Source organism: Phaethon lepturus, unplaced genomic scaffold, assembly GCF_000687285.1.
Source record: "Phaethon lepturus isolate BGI_N335 unplaced genomic scaffold, ASM68728v1 scaffold26498, whole genome shotgun sequence".
Classification (NCBI taxonomy): domain Eukaryota; kingdom Metazoa; phylum Chordata; class Aves; order Phaethontiformes; family Phaethontidae; genus Phaethon; species Phaethon lepturus.
This window is the reverse complement of record NW_010555939.1, coordinates 25728-37697: the sequence shown is the minus strand read 5'-3', so window position 1 is coordinate 37697 and position 11970 is coordinate 25728. Positions and strand designations below refer to the sequence as shown.

General features: G+C 38.7%; 1 protein-coding gene across 2 annotated transcripts in view; it reads right to left on the bottom strand.

The window, feature by feature from the left end:
• The window catches only part of TNRC6B (trinucleotide repeat containing 6B), a 46006-nt gene that overhangs the window by 12283 nt on the left and 21753 nt on the right, over positions 1-11970 (bottom strand). The window contains exons 9-15 of one of the 2 annotated variants that reach the window (XM_010292334.1): positions 6334-6482; positions 5002-5172; positions 2649-2774; positions 1466-1597; positions 837-932; positions 417-591; positions 1-60 (exon numbers count right to left, since the gene is read on the bottom strand). The exon at positions 1-60 is cut by the window's left edge and continues 99 nt beyond it. In XM_010292334.1, the coding sequence (XP_010290636.1) occupies positions 1-60; positions 417-591; positions 837-932; positions 1466-1597; positions 2649-2774; positions 5002-5172; positions 6334-6482 (909 nt within the window). The remainder of the gene's footprint in view (positions 61-416; positions 592-836; positions 933-1465; positions 1598-2648; positions 2775-5001; positions 5173-6333; positions 6483-11970) is intronic. The other variant, XM_010292335.1, reaches the window with a different exon arrangement.

Sequence of the window (11970 nt, the reverse complement as noted above, 5' to 3'; positions counted from 1 at the left end):
TTTCTGTTCCAGACTCTTCCCCTCCCACCATTCCATAATCCATGCCACTTGAGCCAAAGCCTGTGAAACAAAAACAAAACTCCATTGTCATTTGCTCTTTTTGATTTAAATATCTTCAAACAGGAAGTCACTGTGATCATAAGAAAAGTACACAAATCAACAGTAGCAAATGAAATGTTCAAAAGGCAACTTCCAAATAAGCTTGTTAGGTCAGTATGCCACGAAGATACACTTTGCTACTAAGTTTGTCTTCTTTCCATGTAATGAAAAATAACACAATTTTACCAAGAGTTGACACTTGTCATAACCTTCACTCTAGTCCTTATACAAAAATTACTCATTTCTGGACCCAGACATAACTGCCTAATATGGCAACTATAGGCAATGCACCAAATCTCTTTCCACAGAGCACTTACCTGAACCGTATCCAGGTATTTGCCCTTTGGTCTGTAAATCTGAGAGACCCACATTCAAAGGATTGGGTACCATGCTGTCTAAATGTGGCTTAGGCCCAACAGGGTGGGATGGTGAATGCTTCATGCTAGGCTGCCTCTGCTGCTGCTGCTGCAGGGCACTCACCATACGAGCAATCTGCAAATTAAAGAAAAAAACTGGGGATGATATATCCTATACTGTGACACAGGATTCCAGTAAACATGGAGAAACAGTGACTTGGAAGAGACCCAAAGAACCTTGCTCTCTGAAAACTGCAATCTGAAGAGAGTGCAAACTGAAGAGAGCAGACGACATTACTAAAGCCAGCACTGTCTTTGCTGCAGACTGCGTTTTCCCAGCACACTTTATACTTCACATGATTGACAAAAACAGTGCCACACCTGTTGCTCCTGCTGTTGTCGCACAGCTTGAGATAACTTCCTCTGGCTCTGTAACAGCTGCTGCTGCTGTTGCTGCTGAAGAAGGAGCTGACATGCCTACAAGATAAGTGGCAGTGGGAAGAGTGAAAATACAGAGCTCATCAAGTGAAATGTAACTGCCAAGAGCTAGTCGCTAGCAAATGCTTTGCTCAGAACTTAGGTAAACTGTTTCTCATTCCACACACTCAAATAAAATGACAACGAATGCATTAGAAGAATACTATAACCTCAACTTGTTTCTGATTTAACATCATGCAACAGCACTACTAGTACCTGCATTACCATCACTGTAACTACAAGTCTGAAGAAAACTTAATTAAAAAAAATCAACAAACAACCGCTTTCTGTACAAAGACATTGCTTAGAATCATTACTAGGCCACTGCAACATTCACAATAATTACACAGGCCTGTTTAGTTTATCTGCTGCCCACTAACAGGGCTGTATTTTCCTGTACAACAAACATGGAATACCTGTACAAAAATAACAGAAGATTAGCAGAACAAAACAGAATTAGAACAAACATAAAAAGAAAACTTTCAGGAGACAATTTGTAAACAGTCTGCCTCAAAAGATTACTAGCTACTTACTAATTGAAACTGGGGAATCTGTGGAAGCTGGCTCAGCATGGCAATCTGTTGTGGAGAAAGCTGGGGGCCCATATTGAAAAGACCAGGATTCAAGCCACTGTTGGGAAACTGTTTGAGCATGGAGGCTGAAACCTGCATGGAAACCAGTTACATATCCTCAAGAAATGCACTGCTATGAAAAAAGATGTAAAAGAAGTATTTCTATAAAGGAATAGGTACGACACCAATCTTAAATGGTGTTCCAGGAAAGACATTAGAGATTTATTAACACAGCACATTTAAACATGCACAATCCATGACTTGAGCAGAGTGAATACCTCATTTGATTGACAATATACAGTATTACATGTGCAGATGCAGACACACACACAAAGATTCCTCCCCCAACCAATCGGTTGCTAGAGATTGCACTAAATTAATATACTGATAATTAATAATAAATTAATAATACTGATCATACGCAGCTAACCAGTAATCACAGTACTGCATTATCACATTAAAAACTTACTGCTTGACAAGGGAAAAGAAAGGCATTCAGGCAGTCACTGGAGCAAAGAAACAGTGCCTCACAGAAAGAGTTAATCTCTTTGTATGCTGAATAAGCTATAGTAAAGACAGGAGTAGGTGGAGAAGAATCCCCCCATTTCTCCCTGCATTGAGAGTTATACAACTAGATTTCAAGAGAATCTCCCAAAGTCTTCAAGTCCAAAGCAAAAGGTAAATTTGTGCATTTGGAGACCCTGAGGTCTTAGAGCTCTGCAGTGTAAATGCAATGTGTAGCCCTTCATCAGGCTTCTCTTTCAGGGGGGCAGGATGCACAGGACAAGACTGCTTGAAAAAAACCTAAGCAACCTTTCACAGTTCGGAAAAACTTTCAGCTTTCACTTTTTTTTTTTTTAAATATTTTGCGGAAAGCCTGTGTAAGACACAGGATTCCTGAACCCACTTTGAGGTTTAAAAATACTGGTAGCGAGCATTTACCATCAACTGCCTTGGAATAAGAAAGAAGGCTAATCCTTCTGTACTGACTTTTAAGCACTTCAACTATGAATTTTAATTTTTCTCATCTAAGTTCATCTTATCAAGTCAAGACTAAAGGTAGATGTATAAGTAACTTCAATGATGTGCTCTGAAGGCTGTAGTTCTACTTTTTACAAGTAACCAGTTACTATAAATTCCTTACCTGGGGAGAAAGAAATTGGGGAGGCACTTGCGCCCGGATATTGGGGGAAGGATTTAGTGGCTGCACTGGTGTGTGCATGCCCCTCGATTGTGCTGTGCTGTTTCCAAACAAACCATGATTGCCACCCTATAAAATTAAAGCAGTAGTGAGAAGATGAATCTTTCAGGATAATGGATTTCTATGCTATTAACTACATATAAATAACAATGAGGCAAGTACTGACTTAAATAGAGTACCCTTACAATTACTGAGATGTTTGCCCTAAATCACTAATATTCTACCTGGGTTAAAACTGCTTACTAATTTGTTGAGATGCAGGCTCTTTCTCCTCTACACTGAAGAGTCATGTTTATCGACTTATTTCAAAGCACATAACAAAGCTAATGTTTTATATTTTTCACTTTACATGTTGGGAAATGGAAACTTGGAGTACAAACAACATGCTCAAAAAAACATTCCATTGGCTTAAAAATATGTGTCAACAAGAATTTTGGGTACTTTTTCTGAGTAGGCTGTTGAGATATCACTCATAAGCCTATTACTTCCTCTGCAGGCCTTTCACTAACTGAAATTAGAATTCAAAAATGTTATTAAAAATTTTCTTTCTGATGTGAAAATTTCAGCATTCTGGATTGGGATGTTTTTCCTTTCCTTTTTTTTCCCCACTAAATTGAAGAGCAGGAGAATTTTCAAGTGAGAAAAAAATGTTTAGTGTTTTTTTTGTCTCTCAGTGATCTATTTTCTAACACAAGAATACTTGCTGTTTCTTTTGAGGTTTTTTTTTTAAATGAGAAGTATTTACTGTTTTATAAACAACTTATGTAATAATAAACCATACTGCATGAGAAAGACCAAAGAAAATTCATGATTAGGTTTCACTATTTCAGCCTTTGAGCAGACTGTCATTATTTGTAACATCTTTCAACAAAAGCTACAGGAAACATTATGGACAGTCTCCTACACTAAGTCACATGCTGTTGCTTCTAAAAGCTGAAGCTTGTACTCCAGAAAGTCCTTATGTGCCATGATTCTGTCCTTTCATTTTCAAGACCCTCAGAACTTCCTATCTTCTGGTGTGTATCAGGATGTCTATGATCCTCAGATACTTGGGGTTTGAAACAGGACATTTTCCATCCCTCAGCCATTGTCCCTCTCCATGCCAGCACTGCTTGTACCCAACATAAATTCATCGTTCTTCCAAACTGAGATTGTGCAGGCCCTCTCCAAAACCTTTCCTTCCCTTATGTATCAGGATTTCATAAACTCTGCCTTCCTTCTACCGTAATACTGTGCATCCTGCACTGTCCTTTTGCTAAAACAGAAGTGTCTCATCCTGCTTCTGTACTGACAGCTTTATGGATCACCTCATCCACATGCATCACGTTTCATCTCCTTAATGGTATCTTCTCTTTCAGAAGCAACTCAAGATGTCATACTAAGCACACAGGAGGATAAACAAAAAACTCCAAGAAACAAAAGAGTTTTTATTCTGGAAAGAAGTGACTGGGGTCAAGTAAACATTAAAATTTGAGAGGCTTGAAGCTGCAGCTACACTTTCAGCCTTCCCTAAAGCTCAACAGAGTTCTGCACACCAAATCCAAGAATGTGCCTGCAAATTTTGGCCTTAATCTGATGGTCAACACTGATGGTGTCACATAGAAACAGAAAGACAACACAAAGAAACACCATCATGTTAGGCATGTGACTACATAAACTAGTCCAGTTGCAATACTTAGGTTCTATTATTTCATTTCCTAGTATTCCTGCAACATTTTCTTCTAGCATAATGCAAAACATAATAGCCAGAAATTCTTCCAAACTGCAGTTAACTACCAAATTTTCCCCACCGTTCCCCCGTATACAGAACAAAAATATTGCTACCTCAAGTTTTTAAAGGCTGCTAAATCAATCCTTTCTTTGGGCTGTGGGGAAGGGAGAAAGGAACAGGCGCAATGCAAAAGGATTGCAATTTTTTAAAGGCACGTTTCTACATACAAGGTCACTGGGTGGGGTCTGAAAAAATTCAGTGTCGGGGGTGGTAGGGCAAATCAACAGCCTCTAACTGGGTTTTAAAATAGCAATTTTTAAAGGTTGCCACTAACTTCACTAGTCCTGAAAAGCGCATCTGTCTGCTGTTGCACTGTGATTCAGGAAGAGGCCAACAAGAACAGATGGAATACATTTTGATGATAGGAACCAAGGTGGATTGATTCTCAATGGCCTGATATAGCTGAAATTTCCATTAACAATATTAATTTATTCAGTAAGAAAACAAATGCAAGCAACCAACTAACCAGGATTAAGCCCAGGTTGCAGCTTTATAACAATGCATCTTATAAGGTGGCCTGCTTACTTGTCTAGCAGCGAAGTTTTGGGGACTGAGCCCTGAGCCGATTGCCCCAAGGCCGACGTTGGATAGTGTAGAACCAGAGGGAGACAGCTTGTAGCTGGGAGAAGGGGAGAAGGGAGAGCAGGGAGCCTCATCCCCAAGGCACCCATCTTGATTGGAGAAAGGCAAAGTCAGCTGAAGCAGCAGTTAGCCAACAGCAGGAGTTGGTTAGTGAAGCAACAGAACGCAAGAGGAGAGAAAGAGGGACGGTGAGTAACTAGGAAGAAGCAAAGTTAATTTGTAATAGCAATTACAATGACAAAATTTCTAACTCAAATGATCACTTGACAATTAAGATTTTGGTCCAAGGAGATAATAAATTCCTAAAGGTTTATTTTTAATTATACATTTTGAACTCATGAAGTTTGTTTCTGACAGTGGCTATTACCACTACAGAAACAATCAAATCTTGAATGAATTCCTAATATTAGCACACATGAACATAACTTGTTAGGAATGCATTAGCTCTGCTAGTGGTATACGTTAGGCCACCAGAGGGAGTTGACAAAACTGGTTTTTGGCCTGTTATTCCAAAATGGAGGAGTTAAAAAATTCATTGACAGTAACAGGCTTTCAGAATTTTTAAAACAAATTTCTTTTCCATTTTACATGTGATAAACGGTATTAAAAAAAAACCCTAAAGAATTTTGAATCTATTGGACACTCCAATTCATAACGTGAAGCAATTAATGTTTCATAATAACAGTGAAAGCTTCTATTTAAAATAGGCAAGAATATGAAAGAAAAGCTACCATAACATACAACAGATGTCACAGAGAAGCAGATGTCATACAGAAGCTTACAGTACACGGACATACAGCATAAGGGGTTGTGGAATTTAGAAAGGGTGTTTCCAATAAACGACAGACATGAAAGCAGCAAAAATTTGGAAGACTGTGATTACTTATGTTTACTTAGATCTAAACGAATTTTTTTACAGTAGATGATTGTAGTCAGTAGCCAGAAGAATCATTGTGATGAAACCTATAATGAATTTTGTTGCTACCAGCAGTTTACCTTTCCAAGAAAAACAAAGGAATTTCTTTCTGTCCATATTAAGAGCAGTCTGTTTAGAATAAAAAGTCTCATTCTCCCCAGACAATTTAGTTTGTCTATGCACATCTGACACCTCAGTTTTACATACACATTCATTCTACAAACGTAACTCCCCCACACCTTTTATGATCAAGTTTGTCCAAGGTTACTGAATTTTTAGCACTTCCAGGGGAGTAAGGTAAAAACCGGGACCTCGAACACAGAGGTTGATATTAATTTATTTAAAGATATTTCTCTCACCTTCTCAAAATAAGGCCCACTATCTGTGGTTCCCATGTCTTTGGAATTAGGTGGACGGAACCCAGATCGATCCTTTCTCATCATGTCATTAAAGTCCCCGAGATTCATGGCTCGTTTATCTACCTCAAACTTCTTATCTGGGAGACCACCTATAAAAAAGAAAAGAGGAAAGACAAAAAAATTAGTGCAAATAATCTCTACTACATTTCATGACAACGGGTTCACAGTCAAAGAAAGTATCTTTAAGATCAGGGTATAAATTGGATCAGTCTTACAATTTAGCATAGCTACAGTTGCTATTAAGAGTGTTGAAAAATTCGAAGAAGTTTAGAGAGTTTAATGTGAAGTACTTTCACAATTTATGTACAGATATAAACATAAGCATTTCTACAGCAGCCTAGTTAAACTAATGATATTCATTTATGCATAATTCTCAATGTCTTCCAAAACTCCCACTGTTATTTATTGGTATTCAGTATCTATAGAGGCACCACTATTTAAGTTCTCCATATTCTACTCAGCCTTTACTGGGTTTGGCAGTGAGAAAGAATTTCTCAAATTGCAAAACCACGCACAAAATTTGATCACAACTGTCCTACAGTCATGTGAACTTAACTCCTGAACACCACAGATCATCTGGTATAGCGTAACTTCCAGGCAGGTAACCAATTGCCCCCAGCCTGTACGCAGTAATTACACAACCAGTAGCAGAGACACTTTTCAAACATCCCATACAGTCTCCTGCCATTGTTTAGTGAGTAATCTGGTGGAACATGAGGAAGAGATGTTAATAACAGATGATCAAACTGTAATATATACAGTGAACAAGACCTCATATTTCTCTATAAGCTTATCGTCAGCCAAGTGCTTACTGAAGGACGTTTTCTACCTTACATACTAAACTGCTGCCAGGGAACAATGTTTTTGGTCGTATTTGGCACCCGTAAGGTATCAGATGCACATCGTTATGCTGAAGTAGATTAAAAACATCTTCGTTTTAAAATATGGACAACATGACAGAAGTTAGCTTTACTGGTATTTTTAAATAATTTAGTTTAGTAGCACAGATGGCCTTTCCAAGAACAGTTTAAAAAACCTGTCACTACAGCTAACCAAAATCCGACTCTTCCAAAGGAAGTTGGTGATATCCTACCCTGCCACTGACAAAATACCAAGTCTTTATCAAACAGAGCAGACAGCTAATTACCCCAATACCTTCAAAACACTTATCTGTTCCTCAAAAAAGCTTCTCAAAGCCAGCATCTCTTCTTAATGTCCAATCACAAACTATTAATATTCATAAGTATGGTATTGCCAGGAATCTATGAAATCAATCAGTATTACATGGGTTTTTTTGCTGGTAGAGCTTTTCAAAGTTGATCCAGCTTCATCCTCTCAGATGCCTTCAACATCATTTATCACAAAAACACTTGACAGATCACCTACGTATCTTGGCTTGTAACTGGAGTCATACTGACCTGGATGAGCTCATCCCTTTCTAATGTATCCTAAAAAGCTAGAACTGTCTCTGCAAAAGCAGTCACATAAAATGTCACATATATCTCAATCCTGTCAATACCTACATCTAACCACTACACACAATGCCAGCAATGCACTACCAAAAGGCTTGTGTGCTTTAATTGTAGACAGGAAGCCCTGTCCGTTAGTTGCTTGAAAAGAAACTGAAAGCAAGACAGAATTGCATCACTATCTGAAATTAAACTGGATCAATGCCAACACAAGACGGCTAAGCTGCAGAAACACCCTTTTGTCTCTTCGGTTATCCTGATGATCCAATCAACTCCTCAAACATTACTCAATGATGCCTTGTAAAACAGCTTGTTAAATAATATGTAGAGCATTAAATAGCACCTTAGCACTTTAAAGGCCTCAAACACAGATATGCATGCCACTTAGTGCTGAGGCAACTGCTTAAACATAGATATAAACAATGCCTTGCTAATGGAGATGATAGCATTCATTTATCCCATTCATAGAAAATGCTAATGCAACCTCGAAACCTGTCGTTGAGTCTGTCTTTTGCACTTGCCAACAAAAGCTACAAGTAATGCAGGTGGCTGAAGTCTAGCTTTACCTTACCTAGTACAAGATGACTGTTAAAATCTGAAAAGTTTGAATTTTACCCTCTGCGATAGGCAAGAACACTTCTGCATGAATAAATATGAAGCCCCAAATCCTCTACATGCAGAAACGCAGAATGGGTTAAAAGTCCAAGCATCTTCATAAAAGAAGACACTCCATCAGTTCTTGGATTTTTCCCACTATTAACAGCTGTGAGAAACACAGTGAGAAATGCAAAATGAAACAAGAGCTTGGAAGATGACATTCACGCCCTAGTGAGGAAAAAACCCAACTATTGAGAAGACCTCCCCCACCACATGTACGCAGCTTAAAAGAGAGAAGAAAAAAATATAATTAGATATATAATGTGATCCTGTACTGGGAGATAGGAGACAGAAACTGCTGTTGAACAGGGTTACCTAAAACATTTGCAAACAAGAGACTCAACATGGTAAAACTACATACATACAGTGGGGTAAACCAAATAGAAAAAAACACTTGAAACATGTTTTCTGTTTGACCACAAAAACTAAAGTGTTTCAAAGATACTGGTTTTATACCTTAAATTTACATCTTCAAAGCCTACTGAGCAAGCATATGTACTTAGATATCGAGGTGTGGCACCTGAATGCTAAATCAGGTTATGGCTTTGTAACATATTTACAATAAACAGCTGCAAGAATTGCATTTGAATCAATAGAAATTGGAAATTAATTTCCCAGTCTTTACAGGCGATTTGAGAATTCAGTGATCTGCAGAGGTTGCAATTAATACATAGAAACAAGACAAAGGTGGTTGTCAAATGGAGGGAAGAAAAAGAGAAAATATTAAGTGGTTCTGACAAGCTACTTATGGTAATAAACTTCATGCCTCGGGACTTACACAGGAGGAGGTATTTCAATGGAAAAAAGTTCTATCCTATTTTCAAAGTAAAACAAGCTACCCATTGAAGGGATTTGATAGAAAAACTAGAAAAAAGAAGTGGATCTGCCTCAGGCATGCTACTGATCTCTCTTCTGTCTCAGTCCATAAATAAAAGTGTCACTCCAGCACCTTGCAATAAAACCAACACATTTTTCAAACAAGGAGACTGAGACCAACAGAGTAAGAATTACCTACTGACAACTCGACCTCTTTTACGATGCATGATGATCAGAGTCAAGAGGCTCATGCATACCAAAGCCAAAATGTTCTTTGATAGGTATAGTGTCCAAGCACAGACTTTACTCTGAGATCAATGTCCATTTATCCATGAACTGGGAAAAATATCATGATGGGCATTATCCAGTTAGGAAAACCTGGTACTTTGTAATACTGACTGAAAGCCAGTTGAACAAGCCTACCTCATAAGTAAGTCCCACTTCTAAAGTTTAGAAGTAGATATCAGCTGAGCAAAACAGTTTGTAGTTTTCCACAAGCAATTTCCATAAGCAACAAGAGCAAAAGTGCTAAACAGAGAAGTAACAGAAAAGCCTCAGAAAGATCTGTTATATTCTTAGTCTTTGAAATGGAACACAAACTATAATAAATGCCTCTATCTAGGACCAAGGATGCCACCATTAATGGGCATACTAAACTTAAAAGTGCAACATATCAAGATTAAGTACGCAATCTTTCCACACGGGATATTCTGAGTGTCAGCCATCTTTCCTCAGAAGGTCTGATGGACTTCAGGTTCTTGACAGCTGAAAGTTCTAAAGGATCCAAAAGTTTAATTTGGAGATAAAGAACTAAGAAAGCTATAATCAGCATAATCCAGGCTACTATCCTCTTCATTTGTGTATTCTTAGATCTGTTCTTTAACTGCAGCATCTGAAGGCAGATGAGAACTGAACATCCAAGGTGATGACTTGCCTCCATCTAGACGAACTTTGGAAAAGCACGATACTTGACATGTAAACACCAATTTTAGTTGATCCAGAGATCCCACAGACTGTGACCTGACACAGAACTACTTCTGCAGGTGGCTCTTCAGAGATACCACCACAGGATCATCAATAATTAGTTCAACTGACAGTTTCCCACAGGAAATTTAGAACAACCAGCAGAATAAGCACTGATTCCAAGTCAGTCATCTCCTCCAACCAGCCCTCTCCTCCTTACCGAGTCCCTTCTGCCCTTTCTGCAGCACTTTTTTCCTGTGTGCATCCATGTCTCAGCAGAGGTAGAAACTTGCTAATATGCAAAAGTAGCTGGAAATAAGCAACTCAGTACCAGAACATTTTTGAACATGAAACAGGTAAAAAAGCTACTGTGAAACAGCCATACTGTGGGTCTCAGTGCTAATCACATGAGATTCAGAATCAATGGTGTCCACACCTTCCTAAAAAACTTGATTTGCACTGATACAGGGACCCTTTCTGGACACAGAACCACTATACACACACTTCTCTGGAGCCCACAGGGTACACATCATCTAGACAGGAAATTCACTGTCCTAGATGAGAGCTGAGAATACTACTACTTTGACATACCATCCTTTGGAGTAAGAATTACACACCTCTGGCTTTTGACATTGTGACTAGGAGGAATCTGAGGCTCCTGTGACATTCCTGACAGTTGTAGAAACAGAGTGAACATCTCCCTCGAAAATTATTGTTGGATTTGTACAATGGCAATGTCCTTTAAGTGGACTAGAAGATCTGCCTTTGTAGCCAGGGATATGAGGTGATCTTCCTGCTTCTGTAGATTTCGAAGAATCAAAAACGGAACAGAAGTAGTCCCTAGAAGAGGAACAAAACCCTCTTCCCCTTTGTAAGTATCAAAGGCTACCCTGTACAAGTTTTTAGCCTTACTAAAGCTTCAAAGACTTGATAACAAATAAAATAAACAATTGTAACAGCAGATCTGGATAATCCCTTTTTTAATATATACCTTAGGAATCTTGTAGGGAAGCCACCTCAAATGGCAGAAGATTTCAGAAACCTGCAGTATTTCTATTGCAATACCATGATAGTGAATATTCAGAGATGATTTGGAGAAGGAGAGAAATTCAAAACTAGATCTGATTTCAAGATAAAAAAAAATTCTGAGAGAGTTGTGCTGGTTTTGGCTGGAATAGCTTTAATTTTCTTCATAGTAGCTAATATGAGGCTGTGCTTTGGATTTGTGCTGAAAACAGCACTGATGATACAGGGACATTTTCATTATTGTTGAGCGGTGCTTAGTCAGTCAAGGCCTTTTCTGCTTCTCACACCATCCCACCAGTTAGTAGGCTGGGGGTACACAAAAAGATGGGAGGGGACACAGCTGGGACAGCTGACCCCAACTGACCAAGGGGATATTCCATACCATATGACATCACAGTCAGCAATATAAAGCTGGGGGAAGAAGGAGGAAGGAGGGCATGTTTGGAGTTATGGCATTTGTCTTCCCAAGTAACTGTTGATGGAGTCCTGCTTTCTTGGAGATGGCTGAACACCTGCCTGCTGACGGGAAGTAGCAAATGAATTCCTTGTTTTGCTTTGCTTGCATGTACAGCTTTTGCTTTACCTATTAAATTGTCTTTATCTCAAACCATGAGTTTTCTCACTTTTACCCTTCTGACTCCCTCCC